This window comes from Lagopus muta, chromosome Z (assembly GCF_023343835.1).
Source record: "Lagopus muta isolate bLagMut1 chromosome Z, bLagMut1 primary, whole genome shotgun sequence".
Taxonomy (NCBI): Eukaryota; Metazoa; Chordata; class Aves; order Galliformes; family Phasianidae; genus Lagopus; species Lagopus muta.
This window is the reverse complement of record NC_064472.1, coordinates 2698384-2711582: the sequence shown is the minus strand read 5'-3', so window position 1 is coordinate 2711582 and position 13199 is coordinate 2698384. Positions and strand designations below refer to the sequence as shown.

General features: G+C 41.6%; 1 protein-coding gene across 1 annotated transcript in view; it reads right to left on the bottom strand.

Annotated features, from left to right (window-relative positions):
• Positions 1 to 464: 464 nt before the first annotated feature.
• Positions 465 to 13199, bottom strand: part of SKOR2 (SKI family transcriptional corepressor 2) — an 18916-nt gene continuing 6181 nt past the window's right edge. Inside the window, exons 4-8 of the mRNA XM_048931716.1 lie at positions 10464 to 10529; positions 9958 to 10056; positions 6499 to 6566; positions 2803 to 2867; positions 465 to 1202 (exon numbers count right to left, since the gene is read on the bottom strand). Of these exons, the coding sequence (XP_048787673.1) occupies positions 2805 to 2867; positions 6499 to 6566; positions 9958 to 10056; positions 10464 to 10529 (296 nt within the window). The 3' untranslated portion in view covers positions 465 to 1202; positions 2803 to 2804. The remainder of the gene's footprint in view (positions 1203 to 2802; positions 2868 to 6498; positions 6567 to 9957; positions 10057 to 10463; positions 10530 to 13199) is intronic.

Here is a 13199-nt window from a genome sequence, read left to right as displayed (position 1 = left end):
TGTAGTGGTAAGACATTTTACCACGACACTACAGAAGAGTTCATTCTTCACAGAAAAGATTGGAAAACATCACTGTGTCACTCTACACTATGATCTATATGATATCCTGTGTCCTGAGTTCTTTGCAGATATTTCCCCATCTCACAAGGGATACAGCTGGTCAGAAAAAGGCAGAGGAAAGCTGTGGGATTGCTTCTGTTGGAGGAGCAACAACAACTCGTTGGAAGAAAGACAACCAGAGAGGCTCAGTGGCTGCCTATGAAACCATTTTGGCATAGAGAAGGTGGGCAGGATTGACAAGGACTCAGCTGGCAGCTGACATTGTCAGGCCTATGAGCTGAAGTACTTCTAAACAGCTATTCTTGGGGACAAATTTCCCCATCTTTTTCTTTTTTCCAGGGGAATAAGCACAGCATTGAATTACAGAGAAGCTCAGCTATGATCTCATAGTTTTCTTTGTTTTATTATAGACTTTTTATCCACATGAATGATAAAGAAACTACAACAGAGTTAAATACCTTTTTTGATAACAGTGATTATATTCTTAATTACACTCAATATTAAATTGTAAAATATTTCCAGAAGAGTACAATCTTAATTCATACAGCAGGCAAAATACCAGAGGAGAAAGGGACCAAGGAGGGGGGGTATGAGAGTTTCCAGTCTGCTTTTAAAAAGCACTGTGTATGGCTCACGCTTTTTTATCCTTCCATCCCCGTGAGGCTCCGTCTCAAAGCCGCGTGTTTCTTTCCACAAAACACTCTGCAAAAGCAAAAGATGATCTGGCGGATGGCGTCAGTGTCTGTAGCGTTGGAAGGATCGTCGGTTCTCTTCACTGCTTATGTCTGTGATTCATCAAAAGCGTTTCCTCTATTAGGTTTAGTAGTCCTTCTAAAAACACAAAGACTTAAACTTTGGTACCACCAAAAAAGATCCAGGACAGGCATTTTTTGATTTTTTTTTTTTCTTTTCTGTTTGTTTGTTTGTTTTGTTTTTAACTAATAAATGGCTGCTACGTTCTATTTTACATGGTTGTCCATGATGTTTTGAGGTCACTTGTCCTTGAGTTCGGAGGAACCTGATTTGTTTTACTTGTTCTTTATATCCCCAAGCACTTCCATTTTATCAGTCTTTATACAAGTTAGATTTCAGAACGGTGGGTCATTATTTACAAGGGAACAGCTGCAAAAGGTCCTGCGCTTCTAGGAATAAAAAAACAAACACAAAAGCTCACAAAACAAAACAAAGTGTTACCATCTCTAAGCCCGAATCTGACGTTTCTTTACTCACAGAATTACAACATTTACTCACAGTCCCAAGAAAACAGATACGCGAAAGTCACCTGCTCAGGGAAAGTTCAGGTTGGATCAGAGGAGGTTCAGGTTGGGTATTAGGAAGAATTTCTTCTCCAAAAACAAATGTGATGCAGTGGCACAGCTGCCCAGGGAGGTGATGGGGTCCCCATCTCCGGAGGTGTCCAAGAACTGTGGGGATGTGGCACTTGGGGACATGTGAGAATGGTGGGGGTTTGTTGGACTTGGGGATCTTGGAAGTCTTTTCCAACCTTCTTGATTCTGCAATTCCCTGATTCTGTGATAAGCATCCTCTGAGACTAGCTAGTTAAAATTCAGAGTCCCATTGAAATACTCCAGTGCAAATGAGGAGTAACCAACTGCAATATGACTAAATACAACAAGACCTGATTTGGCACAGCAGGTCCAGCAAGAGCAGTACAGGATTTCTGGAAAACAGAGGGCATTTACTGAGCGGATTCTCTGCAGTGCACAGGGTCCTCACTCCCTTGGTGCATTGCCTGGGTATGGATGTGCATGCACATTTCTTGCTAAGACAACCCTTTCCTGCTTGGTGCATTGAGAATCTGAAGTTGCTTCTGAGCAATGGAGTTGTGATTCTCTGCTTTACTGGTTTAGCTTAGCAGTTAAGTAACAACTAATCTTCCAGGGCCTACTCAAAGAAATCCCTGGTGGAATGATGCACAGTCCCAGGGATGGTGCATCACTGGCAACAAAACCAGCACAAGAAATACATCCATCCTTCACACTCAACAAACGAACAGGAAACTCTTGAAGCTGTGATGCTGGGACCTTCCTACAGGGATTACTGGCTGCTGGAAATGCAATGGTGAGAACAAATGGTGCTGTTCAGCTGATGCTGCTCTTCTCAGCTCAAGCTGCCCAGGGCCCCATCCAACCGACCCAGCCTTGGGTTCTTCTCATGGTGAAGCACCCACATTTCTCTGGGCAGCAATGCCAGGGCCTCATTGCTCTCTGAGTAAATGTTAATTTAAGTGTTAAATAATCTTTAGCACCCAGAATTGAATGTCAGGGCAGTTTCCCATTTTTGCTGAAGGTATATTTCCTTGAAGCCACTTCATAGTGTCAGAGAGCAGCTCTTGTTCAAGCCATTAGCCTGTGTTCAACCAGTGGTCAATTCTCAACACTCTGTCCCACCCCAGTGAAACCTCACAATTTGGGTGATGATTTAGGACAAGAGGTAATGGCCTCAAGTTGCATCAGGAGAGGTCCAGGTCGGATATGAGGTACAATTTCTTCTCCAAAGAATGGTCAGGCCCTGGCACAGTCTGCCCAGGGTGACGGTGGAGTCCCTGTCTCTGGAAGTGTTCAGGAACCGTGGAGATGTGGCAGCTGGGCACATGGTCAGCGGGCACGATGGGAATGGATCAATGTCACACAGCAAAACGATTCTCTAAATTCTTGTAACGGCTGCAGAGAGAAATCTGACGGCCAGAATACTACCCCACCCCTTCTTTCACAAGCTTACCTTTAGCTTTTGCTGAGGTGTGCACCCAGCTTTTCTTTCCTGATCAAGCTTGCTGCATAGGGAATCTGCAACGACACAGAAACAAAGCCACTGTTTTAAGCCAAGATTTGGCTAACAACATATGCAGGCTGGAATCTCTGCGCAGCCAAAATACAGCAGGTTGGGAGTATCAGTCTGCATGTATTTATATCCCCATAATTAGGAAGTTCTTAATAACTATCTCTGCCTTGCACAAACCCGATGAAAGCCACTGAAGTGGAACAAATAATTAAAGCAAAACAGAGAACATAGGTATATTAGGGAACGTAGTTATATTTAGGAACAAAGTGGGATGATGTGTTCGTAGGCTGCTGGGAATGCAGTATGGGACAGCTCTTTAAAATGCAACAAAACTAAATTGCTCTGAGATTTCCCTGTAGGTGGGAATCCAAATGGCTGCATGTTCACTATTCCTCAACAGTGAATAGCTGTCTTTTGGAAAGAATCACATTGGGATCACAACATTTATGCACCTCCACTCCCGGTGCTGCTGCAGACCGAGGTGACCCGCTTCTGCTTCTAGGAACTCTGTGATGTATTCAGAAATAATGTCAAATGTGTTGAAATCATGAATTCGCTTTCATGACTTATGAGCTAACAGGACCAGTCCAAAGCTGGGAGCAAAGGGAGCCACCAACAAGTGGCTGAATAAGCACGTTTCAGCTGAGGCTGTGGTGTTTCTACCTCCTTCTCACTCCCAACATCGCTCTGCATGGCCGTCAGTTATATAGGACATCTCCCAAGCTGTGCTGACCTAGATAACACGACGAGGTACATTCTGTCAGAAAGGGACTGTTCTCAATCCGTTTTTTTTCTGCTATATTTGGCACGTCGGTGTCTTTTCAGTGTGTGTTGTTTTGTGCATGCTCCCGGTAATAAATGAGAGTGGAAGGGGTGGTATTCAGCAGGGACACTTTTTCACAAGTTAAATCACGTGCAATGTCATCTGCTTTTCAAGTTGCACGAACATTTTGTGGATCCAGTGCTGCAATAGGACATGTTTAGGGCTGTTTGTGACGCTGATGTCCCTTTTTGTGCATCCAGAGCGAGTGTTCGGATGAAGATAGGATCAATACTTAAAAGGGCAAGATAAGATTCCTTATCTTTGATAAGATCCCTGGAGCACATCCCCTTTGGTTTCCTGGGAACTGAACTCTGCCTGGGATTATGCATGTAGAACTAATTTCCATCCTAATTTAACTACAGATGATTCCACCAAAATCAAATCAATATTTTAAAGCGCCACTATTTCCCATTTCCCCTCTCACTTACGGAGTGATAAGCATGCAGTGAGCAACATCTCTGCAAACCTACATAACAGTGTGAGTATTCCCTGCATGTATCATGAATACATTCATTGTACGAAGCCTCAACCTTCCATGTACATCATGAAATAGGAACTGAACCTATTAGAGCTTTTCTTAATTACAGTAGGACTCCAAGGAACATGATCTCATACCTCCAAAGACCTGAGAATGCCACACCAGGATGGATTTTTCCTTCTTTTAAAGACTTCTTGTACACCTTTAAAGATCAGGATAGAAGATGATGAAGAGAAATCAATTTCGCAGGCAGATAGTTCCTGATTTATTTTCTTGTCTGCCTTCAAAGAACAGAGGTGGCTGAAAGTAATACTGAGGCTAGAGGCTATCGAACATCAGAGGAGTTCTAGCTGGATCCAATTCTGAGGACTGAGCATTATTGTCACCCCACAGTTGGCCAGTAGGGTGGAAGCCAAGACTCTGTAGTGAATACAAAAGCCATCTGAACCAGATGAGAAGACAAAAGGCTGTCAGAACAACTCACTTTTCTAACACGTCTCGAAGACCTACTGCCTTTATCCTCATGGAAAAGTAGTAGGGTTGATCACAACCCATGCCTGAAGCAAAGTGGGACCTGCACGTACTCAGCCATTTGGGTAGAGGATGCTTAGAGACAGGAGGAAGAGAAAAACACACTCAGTGATTTAAGATCAATTTTCCTGTTAAATATGATGATCTATTGATCGCTTCTTGGCACTTGGCTGAAAGCTTGGCATATGGTTGCAGTGCTTCCTGGCAGCTGCTCCAGGCTCTCGGACCAACTCCTTATTAACAGAAATTGCCAATGGCCACACAGAGTCCAACACTTCATCCACCTACCAAGCCAGGTTGTGTCCAAAGAGGTCAATATCCATTACAGATGTTGTAACAGAACACTTTCTCAAAGACCTGAACCTTGCTCTTGACTTTCAGGAAGCCATAAAAGAATTTTTCGAAGTCCGGAGTGGACAAAGCATTAAAATTACAACTCATCGATTAAACAGTGAGGCTCTCAATGAGGAATGTTAAACCTGTGCCACGTCCTCGTTGCTGTGAGTGCAGTGGCTGCGGAGTGACAGCAGAGGGCACTTGGAGTCTGAGCCATCGCCTCCCTTCCGACAGCGCGACTCCCCAGCACGTGTTTGTTGGGGTGGCAATTTATCATCGCGCTCTGCATTGCAGTTTCACAACGTCAGAAGTGCTTTTAAACAAACAGATGCCTTCGTGGTCATGTTGAAATGTTCAGGAAGAGCTAGCGTAAGTTGTATATGCACACAGTGGTGAGAAAAGCAAAAAAAAAAAAAAACCCAAAACAACAACAAAACAAACAACAAACCAACTCATTTATATAATCTTAAAAATAAAAATGACTAAGCCAAATTCTGTGGCTAGCTAAGCCACTAACCTTTGTGTTTAATCCTACATATCTGTGAACAGAAAGTAAAATTGTGATTTGAGCATGCTTTAAAAATTTCATCTTCTCTCTCTGCCCCGCAATGACAAGAAAATTGCATGTGGGCAACTTTGTGAAAGCAATGCTACAGTGTTCCAGGAACATACAAACCAAAACAGCCTATCCCTGTTAAAAACAACAGACAAAATATAGCAAAATAAATCCTGCTTTTTAACGTGTCCTGCACCAAAAGATTTGGTTTACCCATAGCATGAGCCAAGAAGGCCAATGGGGTTCCAATGAAACTTTCTGCCAGATCCTGGGAGATGAGGGGGAACGCAGTAACAGCTGTACATGTTAAAGAATGGAGACCAGCAAAAAACCCTCCAAAATGGCCTGGAGTCGATTTTCTCCATGAAACAACCTCCTTCCAACACCCTCCATCTCTCATTGAAATCTCTGAAGTCAGCAGGAACAGGGAGCTCAGAGCTCTAAAAATAAGGCCACTCTAAATGCCTCGGAGCACAGCACACATGTTTGACAATCGTGGCCTTCAGCTTTATTTTTATGTCCTAACCCATCAAGTAGAAAATGACAGCACCAGAAGACAACAACCCCTCCCATTTTCAGCAAGAGGAAAAGTGAGCTTCTCAAGCAGAAGGCTGATTCAGACGTGGAGATTTTTGGCAAGCCTGACTCAGGAAAGCTGTAGTCTCAGTGTTCAGTCAGCACATTCCATTGAGTTGAAAGATGAAGACCCATCTGGTTAAGGTATGAAAGTAAATCTCCAGGTAATTAGGCTCTAAACTAGTTAAGAACTGCAAGCTGACGTGTTCCTAAGCATAAGGGAACGTGAGCTCTGTAATATTACATCTACATGGCTTCCAGGGGAAAAACTTGAGGGTGTACTTAAAAAATCAAAGTGATAGTTCATAGCATTTTTAGTCAAAGACATAGACTCACAATTTGTAGCTGCTGCACCATTTCTTCTCTGTATGCCAGCTCTCGTTTCATCTGATCTTGAAAATTATCTATTAAGAGGGAAAGAAAAAAAAAAACCAAGTAAATGCAGTAATTAAAATAGAGACCATAGCAGAATTCCTGTAAATCAAATGAAACCAAACCCAACTGAAGCACACCAACGCCTTTTTGTATGATATACCTACCAAAAACTTATCTGATAGGAGGTACTGCTGATGAGAAAAAAAAAGATTTGCCTGGAAAAAACAGATCCAGCTCTGTCCTCCCCACATTAAGATGTAGGCTCCTATGTTTCTCTTGCTAGCTTTCATGCCCACAGTGATGTTCTCAATGGACCAGACTGCAGTCATCACTCAAACTCGTACAAGAACTGGAGATAACAGCAAATGCTACTTTGCTTTGGTATAAATCTGCTGACATCAATAGGGATGTCCAGGATGTGAGAACAGAAAGTGTTCAAGGATGCAGGATTTGATTTGTAGTTTACAACATTGTGCTGACAACTTTGAAAGCAGCTCAAATTCCTTAAAAGAGTGACGTGGAATTCAGATAGGAAGAAGTCATTGAAAGACAGACCACACCTTCCCAGTCAGCTGGGTTGCGGCACAACCTTTCAGCTCTGGTAGGGTCTTGCTGAAGAGTACTACAAGGCCAAAGCAGCCAGAATGGCTTATTTGCAATTAAAAGACTTCAGCAGTCATGTTGGCTGTTGGGCCTTGGCTCCAGAACTCATGGAGCCTCAGTTCAGTATCTGCTCTCCAAGCTCTGTGCATATGTCTCCCCATGCTTGGTTTCTTCACCAGTAAATCAGGAATAATAGCACTGCCTCATCTGCCTGGAGCATAGGGAGGATTAATAGATTAAATGACTGTGGGACACTTTGATAGGGCAGTAATGGGAGCCACAAAAATACCAAAATTGCAATGCAAAGATTTGATCCCAGATGAGAAATGTGGCTCCTATCAATGCTCCGTGTGCTGCTGTGGGCCTAGGAACACACTCATTCCCTGCAGAGCCCCACAAGCTCACTACATTCTCAAACCCAAAAGCAGAGGCAAGAAGACAGAGCACATCACAGTGGAGTGGCAGGAGCTGCCTTGCCTTGGGGGAAAGGAGATATGTCACCATCAGGTGTGGGCACAGGGAAGAAATGGAAGAAACTAGAAGGGGGCAGAGCTCTGTTGTCTTTCACACAATAATTTGGCCTCGTCTAAATGAAAAGCAAAGGATGTTGCTTAGGAGGCATGGAGGCAGTGCAGGATGGTGAGAAAATATCAGGAAAACAAATGGAGAGAAAATTTGTCTAGCTAAAACCAGCAGGAGTCCAGCATGGTTACACTGAAAAGAATGCAATGACATCTTAAGGAAATCCTCCAGGTTTCATTTTATCAGCCTGTTTTTTCCTCTCCAACTTGAAAAGAAAAAGAATACAAGCCAGTTTGCAGTTTCTCCTCTGCTTACCAAAATAGCCACGTGGGACAAAAGGTGATGGTCTCTTGTCCCATGCTAGCTACTCTGTAGGTCCTCTTCCAGTTTCATTTCAATAGGAGCAGGCTACGCAGAGAAATGCCCCTCATCTACTCTCCTCCCTGAACATCTCTTCACAGGCTCGGTACAAACAGCTCAGAAATCCTGCTCAGTCCTGCGCTGCAAACTCGCTGTGCAAACGGGGTTAATGGTGAGGATAACGCTTTTTTTTTTTTTCCTGCGGCAGACAAAGCCGTGAGCAATGCCCAGGAGAAAAGAGATGAATATTTAAAGAGTTTTCTTAACACAAACTTAAATACTTTAACTGCCCAGGCTACGTTTCTACTGTTTTACTGCCACGTCGTTAAATGCTGCCGGACAAAAGGTGAGCCGGTCTGCACCAGAGGTAAAACCGGTGCAGGATTCTGCCTTCAGCATCTTCGGGACGGACAGAAGCTCAGACCTATGGCTGCTCAGGACTGGGATGCAAACCTGCTCTGCTCTTCCTCGTGCAGACCCACGTGTCTCCAAGCCACGAGAAGCCCATCAGCACGATTTTAACCCTACCTTCCTTAGTCGCTTTTCAGGTTTCTCTCCTTTAATTGGGTTTTCTGTGATTTTTCTCTCTAGCACCGTCACAAGCAGTTAGAAACTTTACTAGGGAAACCTGCAAGACAAATAGCTTCTAACACCTGACCTGAGGCAGCGGCCCCATCTCTTTCATTGCACCACACGCTGTTCTGGAGGACAAACCGCACTTATCTCAGATTTTACACTTACTTGCTTGACAAAGACCCATTTTCTTGTTTTATTGTATGTGGAGGAGGGTTTTTTTGGTAAATCTAAATCTGTAGATAGGTTTTACGGTCACTTACACGTATTGTTTATAGCACATTATCTGTTTTCTATTTTAATCCTGAAGAAAATTGACCACTGCTTTGTGGTATGTAGAAACCACATATTTTTCAAGTCAGCATATGCAGTCGCCACTTCCTTGGTCAGCCGAATGTGTTCTTTTCTTTTATTTGAATTGTATTTCATGCGGTTTAATTGCACTGTTTATTTACACGGCGATGACAGAGCATTAATTTTACTGTAGAAGAACAAAAGGATAAATGAGTGACCCGAATGGCAAAACTCCAAGATGCCGTTTTACCAATACCACACATCAAGCATTTTGATCTATACAAATTATTTGAAAATTACCTCACTCTCAAACCCACGTAATGACTGAATTTATACTGAAGGATGAGGTTATCTCCTTTCATTAATATCTATACCACTTCAGCCTCTCCTTTGTTTATGAAGCTTTCGAGATTTGAGCTAAAGATGGAGTCATTTCCAGAGACCTGCCTTGCACTTCTCTGAATCTACCTTATTTACAGAAAGCAGAAAAATGCATTTTCTTTAAATGACAAGAAAACACAGTCTGCACTCCCACCTCTTCTTGTGATCCAAACATTCCTCAGCTTGCAGCAGAGGTGTTTGTTGAATTGGGGTGCTTGCAATGGTGGAGTTTTTAGGAAGCAACTCGGACTTCTAACAGAACAGAGAGCTTCTGAACTCTTCAGGAAGCTCCAGGAAACCAAGCTGAGGGCTGGTCAGATATTTTCATCATGCAGGAGGTAAGAGAAGTTAGCAAAAAGCCAACTTGTGCATGAATGAAGGCACACTTTCCCCATCGTTATGTCCTTTACTGTTTCCTTGTGCCTGCAGTTCAACTTCCTGATAACTTCACGAAAACCTTTCTGATTGTCCCTTTCATTTTAGAATGCACACCAAAAGGGACACCTGGATTTTTCCTACAAAAGACTGATGTTGGCAGCCTGAAAAGCCCAAACAGCGTAAGTGCCATCGACCTCAGCTGAAAATCCTGGCAATACAACTGAGGACGTGCTTCTCCTGTTTTCCAACAACAAACAACTCTCAAAAAAAAACCCCAGAAAAGCCAAAATCACAGATAAGTGTTCTTACTGAATACTGGGAAAGATGCATTTCCTTTCAACACCTGGAACTCCTGCTCCAGCCTCCTCCGTAAGTCAATTTGTTCAAACAAAACCTTCTGGAGTTCCTCTAAGAAAAAGAAAAGGAAAGAGGAGAAAAGTGGTGTTACTAATCTGTGGAAATAATTCTTGAGAGAACGGTCACTGAGCAATTCATTACGATAAGACAAAATATTTTAGCAGTTATTAAAGGAGAAAAAAAAAAAGTGTTGCATAGACCTACGATAGATTTTGTGCAGAAAGCCATGAATATAAATCAATGTAATATATTATTTTAAAGTATTATATTACAGTGTCATGTATTGATTGATATATATGCATTAATCTCAATTATATCCACCCAAAGGTCCATATATTATTCATATGTTACTTGACAAGCTTAAAATATGGTGCAGAACAAAAATGCCCCCTATTATCCTCATATTCTATTAAAACAAATAGCAGTTTTATAACAGAAGAGACCCTGATTTATTTTACCTTTCCCCATGTTTTCTACATCCTTCTTCAGCGAATGAGGTGAATTGGTTTCTTGTGTGTGTTCACCTTAAGAAAAGAAAGGAAAGAAGTTATTGATTTACCAGTATCACTTTTCATCAGAATTGTCTTTATTGTGCAACTGCTTCAGAAAACATGGAGGAAAAAAAATAAAATTAAAGAAGAAAAAAACGATTAAGTCTTCTCTACAACATCCAGATGTCACTTATAAACACAACCCTAGCTGAGACCAAAGATGCTTTTCCTGGTACAGGCTTCTGAGGCTTAAGGGTCTATTTTGATTGTCCTCTGAAAATGTGGTTGGTTTTTTTTTTTTCTGTAGTTTCTATGAACAAGGTTTTGAAAGAAGCCAGGAAACAGGTTTTTAAATGACAAAATACCATTCTCACTGAAATTAATAGAAGATTTTCTATTACTTAAAGTTGGAGTATAAAAGGACTCTCAATAATTAAGAAATATTTGGTAAGGAGGCAGTTATTGAGCTAATTGGACTAATTCTTGGTTTTTGTCCAGCTGCTAAGTGCACATCATTAACTACTGATGAATAACCACAAGGAAGACATATGTAAATCTGCTCATTCATTTACGTATTTGAAAGAGTCATGGAGAAAGCATCTTGGGTTGGGGGAAAATGAAAAGCTCCAGCACTGAACACAACAGGTAAGACAGCAGCTGCTCAAAAGCTCACAGTCACAGAGCATCGATGGCAGTCAGCTGATGGTGAAGTCGAATTGGAAAGTCTTATTTCCTATGCAATCAGAAATATTTTTGCAAGGCATTTATTTCTGTTTTTAAAAACCAATGCACTCGTATGTCCCATGAAACATGAAATGTTAATACATGGAACAGATCCCATAGCTGTGCCCTTCAGCATCTGCTCTCTCTTCTTGTTTCTTTCTTTAACGTAAAAATAAACTCGTTCAGGTGTTTATTTACACAACTGATACCTGCTGCCATCAGTGCCATTTAAATCTGTTTACATAACACAGTTGTGATGATTATTGTATGATATTTGATATGGACAATGCATTTTCTGCAGGTGAGATGGCTCTCAAATTAAAAGAGGCAAAAGAAACAAAAAGAAAGCTATACATCGCTCTTGAAGCAGTGCTTTTAAGTAGTCCTGTAATGTAAAATGCTTTTTCTTTTAGTTTAATATAGTGCAGTCTTAAGCAGGATTGTTAACAAAATAAGTATTTTGTTAGGTAAGTCTGAAATAAATGAGAACACACAAGCAAAAAGAAAGAATTTAAGTTTAGGAAGTGTACTTGTTAAACTGTAAATATCAACCATTCTCGCTTCCCAAAGAAGTAAAGAACAGGATGGGAAAAGTGAAGGTGTTTAAATGCAAATCCCAGCGTTTGGGTTTTAAAGAATCAGCCTCATTCCTAAACTGCTTTCTGCTGCTCATAAAAGGGCCTCGACATTATTACTGTTAATGGCAATAATAACAACAATCGGATGAGTTTCACCTTCCCAGTCCCCCTCAAAATGATAATCAGGAGTCTGCTCTTCTGCTTTTCCATACTTCCCAGAGGCCTCATCAAGTGCTGTGTACTGTTATACCTTAATTGAAAGGGAGGAGGTATTGAATATTTAACCAGCTTCCTTTCTCTTAAATGTTAATTAAAAGCTAAATAGGTGTTTAAAAACAAACAAACAGAAAGCCCAACGAATTTTAATCAGTCTACAAAAAAATCACTTCCCCTCCTAATAGCTCCACCGGAATTCTCTTGGGCCTTCTCTATGCACAAAGTTGTGTTTGGCACGATGGAAAACAAAAGCTGTGCATACCCAGAGATGGATGGGCATCTAAGTTTGCTTTCAGAGAGGCTTGGTTTCAATTTAGCCAAAAATCTAACTGCACCTCAAGTCTGCTGTCTAGGGGTAGAAAGTGTCCAAAGCCACTTTCGTACCTCTGTTATTTCTGATTAGTGGCAGGTTTTTTTAATCTGGAGTAAGGATGGATTACATTTTGAGGTTACTCTTAATCTGGAATGTGGATATCCATCCCCTGCACGCTGGATGTTAGGAATAATTTCTTTTTTATAAACACAATCCTTGTTCCTGGACGTATTCAAGAAACCTGGAGTTGTGGCACTTGGGGTCACGGTCAATTGGCACAGTGGCAGTGGGTTGAGATTGGGCTTGGGGATCTTGGAGGTCTTTTCCAACCTTAGTGACTCTGTGATTCTATGAACCAAGGAGGAAAAAGCCAGTGATGCAGCACCGACGGTGTACCAGGACCAAAACTCAAAGTGCTCCATTATTTTTTGCTGGAGAGAACATGTTACACAAAGACCACGGTTACGACAGTGCTGGTGTCTTCTGTGTCCAAACATACAGTCATTCAAAAACTATGGGCAGATGTGAAACAGCAGACTTGGAGAGCTTCAAAGACTCCATCTGTATTTACTATTAATGACTTGCTGTAAGTCATACACAGTTTGTGCATTTGTCCTGGATAAATCCTTCCAAAACACACTCTTACTGAAAATATTCATGCATCTTGAATATTCATGCCCCATTCTGGGGATAAATAATCAGCAGGCTAGGCAAGGCTTTAGAAAGTATGCCTATTTTAGAAAATGCAGTAAGTATGTTCAAGTGTTTTTCTCCACTGGGGCTGATGCACACATCGTGCAAAATCCAGAGCTTCTAATGTTAATTTCCCCTCCAAGTGCCTCAACTTTAAAACAAGCTAGTTCTATTTTTTGC